The sequence below is a fragment of the Cucurbita maxima genome, unplaced genomic scaffold (assembly GCF_002738345.1).
Source record: "Cucurbita maxima cultivar Rimu unplaced genomic scaffold, Cmax_1.0 Cma_Scf00002, whole genome shotgun sequence".
NCBI lineage: Eukaryota > Viridiplantae > Streptophyta > Magnoliopsida > Cucurbitales > Cucurbitaceae > Cucurbita > Cucurbita maxima.
The window spans coordinates 5980126-5984229 of record NW_019272018.1 but is presented as its reverse complement, the minus strand read 5'-3'; the positions used below and the strand labels follow the sequence as shown (position 1 = coordinate 5984229).

General features: G+C 37.7%; 2 protein-coding genes across 7 annotated transcripts in view; one reads left to right on the top strand and one right to left on the bottom strand.

Annotated features, from left to right (window-relative positions):
- Window positions 1–321, bottom strand: part of LOC111495169 (protein Dr1 homolog) — a 3512-nt gene extending 3191 nt beyond the window's left edge. Inside the window, exon 1 of one of the 2 annotated variants that reach the window (XM_023145081.1) lies at window positions 133–321. The gene's annotated coding sequence lies outside the window, so the exon portion shown is untranslated. The remainder of the gene's footprint in view (window positions 1–132) is intronic. The other variant, XM_023145088.1, reaches the window with a different exon arrangement.
- Window positions 322–1274: 953 nt separating this feature from the next.
- The window catches only part of LOC111495124 (G patch domain-containing protein TGH), an 11141-nt gene continuing 8311 nt past the window's right edge, over window positions 1275–4104 (top strand). For 3 of the 5 annotated variants that reach the window (XM_023145043.1, XM_023145035.1, XM_023145026.1), the window contains exons 1-6: window positions 1275–1779; window positions 1981–2071; window positions 2150–2244; window positions 2852–2955; window positions 3802–3863; window positions 3936–4010. In XM_023145043.1, coding sequence (XP_023000811.1) covers window positions 1645–1779; window positions 1981–2071; window positions 2150–2244; window positions 2852–2955; window positions 3802–3863; window positions 3936–4010 — 562 coding nt within the window. In that variant the 5' untranslated portion in view covers window positions 1275–1644. The remainder of the gene's footprint in view (window positions 1780–1980; window positions 2072–2149; window positions 2245–2851; window positions 2956–3801; window positions 3864–3935; window positions 4011–4104) is intronic. The other 2 variants (XM_023145019.1, XM_023145012.1) reach the window with 2 other exon arrangements.

Genomic DNA, 4104 nt, shown 5'->3' with positions numbered 1-4104 from the left:
AAAAAAAAAAAAAAAAAAAAAATACAAAAAGAAAAATTAGAGCAACGGCGGGAATCGAGAATAGACACAAATTGTGGAAAAATTAAAATTAAAAGAAGCGATACAGAGGAGGGGGAGAAGATCGGAACTTACGGCGTCAGGGAAGCCAACAGAGAAAATTAAATTGGCGAAACCGGAAAATGACGACGGCGATCCCACCGATTGAAGAAGATCGGAATCGAAAAAGGCGATGAAGGAGGTGGAGTGGTGGTGGAGGGGCATTGTTGATATATGCATTTGTATCAGAGGTTATTGTGGTTCCTCAGGATAAGAGGGTAAGATCTCGCTCGCAGGAGATTAGGGCAAAGGAGGCACCAGAGCGTAGTCCACGCGCAAACTATGCGCGTGGATAAAGGGAAACTGAATGAATAAGTTGGATCGGGTGGGACCCGTGGGCGTTGCCCTTTTTAGCGCTGATTGGTTGAAGGGGTAGCGTAGTCAGGCGGCAGAGTGGCGCGTGAGGAAAAGGAACTTTGGATGCTTTCCTTTCTTTTTTTCTTTGTAATTATGAATTGAATAAATATATTTGTGTTGTTTTAATTTATTTTATTTTCTTTTCTTTTCTTTTTCTTTTATTCTTTTAGAAAAGTCAGCTGTTTATAGGATGTCTTGTTCCAAATGTCTCATCTATCATGCCATTTGAAAGAGATGGCCTTGCGTCGTGGCATTCGATAATTGGTTCTTTGGTCAAATTGAGAATCCCCCACCACTTGCTCTGGGCCTAGCACTTAAATGGGCCTAGCACATAAATGGGCCTCGCACATAAATGGGCCTTGCACGTAAATGGGCCTTTTATTCTTAAATGGCACATAAATGGGTCTCACAAATAAAGAGTAGGGTAGAAAATTTGAGCGACCTACCAGGAAGGGGATGATAATAATAATAAGATGATAATTGGGAGAAATCTCTTTTTATTTCGTCCATTACATAGATTGAATCAACATCTATACTATTGTTTATCAATACAAATATTTGAATATAGAAAGGTGAAACAGGAAAAAAAAAAAAAAAATCAAATAGAATAATTAGATATACGTAAGATCCTCTGACGTATATGTTTAAAAACTGAGGCAGATACTAGCAATGGACTTAGACAGGACAGTTACAAATGTTATTAGAGCTAGATGTTAGACAATGTGTCAGGAAGAACGGTGAACTCAATCGGAATTAGTTTAAATTGAAATCAAAATAAAATATATAAAAAAAATGTTAAATTTGATCTCTGTACCCAAAGACCTAAGACGGAAAAAGAAAAAAAGAAAAAAAACTGGACGAAGAACTCGGAGGTGAGCAGAATTTGTGTAAGCTTCCTCACCCTACCGTCACCCTCACCCTCACCAGAAACGGCCAATCGCAATCGAACTGTGAGGCACCTACTTTACGAGTCGGTTTCTTTATCAACCCACAAGCGCGCGCCCTACCCCAGTTCCGATCACCTTCTTCTGCAATTCGCGGGAAGAGGCTTCGTTGCTCTGCAACTCGGAAGTCCACAACATCAATGTATCCACAATAAGTTCCCCAATCTTCATTTACAAGGATCTGTTTTCTTCAACACCGCATTAGTTGTTGCCTTTCTTCAATTTTTGTTTTGAAAGTTGAAAACTCATGGAATCGGACGAAGAAGATTTCGTTTTCTATGGAACGCCGATTGAGCGGGAGGAAGAGATCAACAGCCGTAAGAAGAAATCTGTGGCTGACGCTTCTGGTACCATGAGAAGCCTGCCTTCCTGGAAACAAGAGGTATTACTCATTTTGGATTCCATACTCCCTGATTCTTGTGGAAGTAAAGAAATTGGCATCAATCACCTGACACTGAGTTTGATCTTGTATACTGAGTTCGTGGAGACTAAATAATATAGTTATGTTCGTGTAATTTTTAGCCAAAATGATCGCAGAGCCGTTTGGTAATATCCCTCTTCTCTTGTTTATAATTGTCATTAGGTTAGAGACGAGGAAGGGCGTAGAAGATTTCATGGGGCATTCACAGGTGGATTTTCGGCTGGCCATTACAACACAGTGGGCTCAAAAGAAGGTGTGCAAACAAGTATATTTCATTAATACTACGATCTAATTACACAAGTTTTGTTCACTAGTTTTAAAAAATGTGCAGGTTGGACTCCACAGTCATTCACGTCATCCCGAAAGAATAGAGCTGAAGTCAAGCAGCAAAACATTTTAAACTTCTTAGACGAAGATGAAAAAACTGTATGGTTCCATTTGACCCTTAGGTAGAAACAAGTTTAAATGTATGAATGAGACTGATGGGGCGACTTTCCCTGCACTTGTGTTGGCTTTCCTAAGGGTTTCTAGTGTTATGAGAATGCTGTCGAGGAACGGTCTAATTTTAACTACTTTTTCTAGTCCAGATAGACTCAAATATAGGCCTGGGAAAATGGTCAGTTCGGTTAAGAAACCATTTCAATGATGTATGAAGTTGAACTGGTTACTCTTGAAATTTGAAACAACTGTACTTGTCAGTGCATTCAAGCTAGCACTTTTTGAGGAAACAACTAGTATCTTATCATCCAGTATCTGATTTGGATTGAATGGAAATAACTTGTCCGGAACTTCAGGCTTTCAACTTGGAAAGTAGCTTTTGTCTTTTTAAAAGAAAATATATCACCGTCCCCTTCATGCTGCTTATTTGACATTTGAAGCATTGATGCCTTTGCTAAATGAAATATGCATTATATTATTTACTTCTTGGCCACATCTCAAGTAGTCATAGTTTTTCAGTCTATGATCTTGTTTGTTTCTTCTTAATTCATACGTTATAAACCGTAAGTTTTTGACCCCTCGATCCTTCATTTAGGAATTGGAAGGTCGAGGCCTGGGGACCTCTTTCCAGTTTGATACATTTGGGTTCACAGCAGTAGAGCTTGCTCGCAAACAATCTGAAAAGGAGCAACAGCAGAGGTTAACTATTAACTTACATTGTTAATTCCCATGCAATAGTTCTGTAGTTTTCACTTTTGTTTGGCGTTTCTTTTTTGTTCCTTGAGAGTGGGTTTGGCTTGGGGATGGAAGGCTGGGTTTTGTTGATGACGTGGTTTTGTCGTGACCAAGTTACTGGGATGCATCCAAGATATATGCCTGATCGTTCTTTATTTGTGAAGTTTGATCAACTGTAATTACATTGGTGTTTGACACATCTGTTTTAATCGGTTTTAAATATTTTGTTCCAAATATCTTCATCATCACTTTTACTCGATAATATTTAATATGCATAAGTATCCTTCTCTGAGTAATAGGACAAAAGATTGGCTTGGAAATTTATGTAAATTTGCCCAGAAAGCAGAAAGTCCATTTGTATCTTGTTTGTCGTTCTGTTAGACTCTTTGGTTTTTATCTATCAACTAGACCTTGTTCTTTGAAGTATTTGCCATTTGACCCTCCTGTTAAAACAAATGTCATTCTTTTATTGAAACGTGTGTAGCACGTGTTATGATCTTACATAAATACTAGCTCTCTCTCTTTATTCCTCACCCCATCTTCTTTAGGACAAAGTTTGTGTGAAAAACTGTATGAGAGAGAGATTTGTCTCACATGGTTGGCGCTTGTATGTTTTGTCTAAGAGATAACAGAGGAGATACCAGAATGATTGATTTTGTTACTGTGTAGAAAATTAAGTTAAGATTGCATGTTGGTAAGATGTGGCTAAGTTTTACTTTTATGTTTATCTCAAGTTTGTTTCAGCCCATTATTTTTCTTTCTTCATTCATTATGAACTTTTGTTTTTTAAAGTACTTTTTATGTTTTCAGGCCATCTGCAATTCCTGGACCTATTCCTGATGAATTAGTTGTTCCAGCTGCAGAATCCATAGGTTGGTTTGAGAGACTTAAAAATTTATTTAAACCAAGCCCCGATTTATTAAAGCAGCAAATATATTGATTAGGTGTGAAGTTACTATTAAAGATGGGATGGCGCCATGGACGTGCAATTAAGGACTCAAGAGCTAATTCCCTCTATGGTATATTTTCCCTCATTGTATCACATGCTTTTATTGCATGTACATATTTTTGTATTTCTGGGATTTTTTTTTTTTTTTTTTTTTTTTTTTTTTT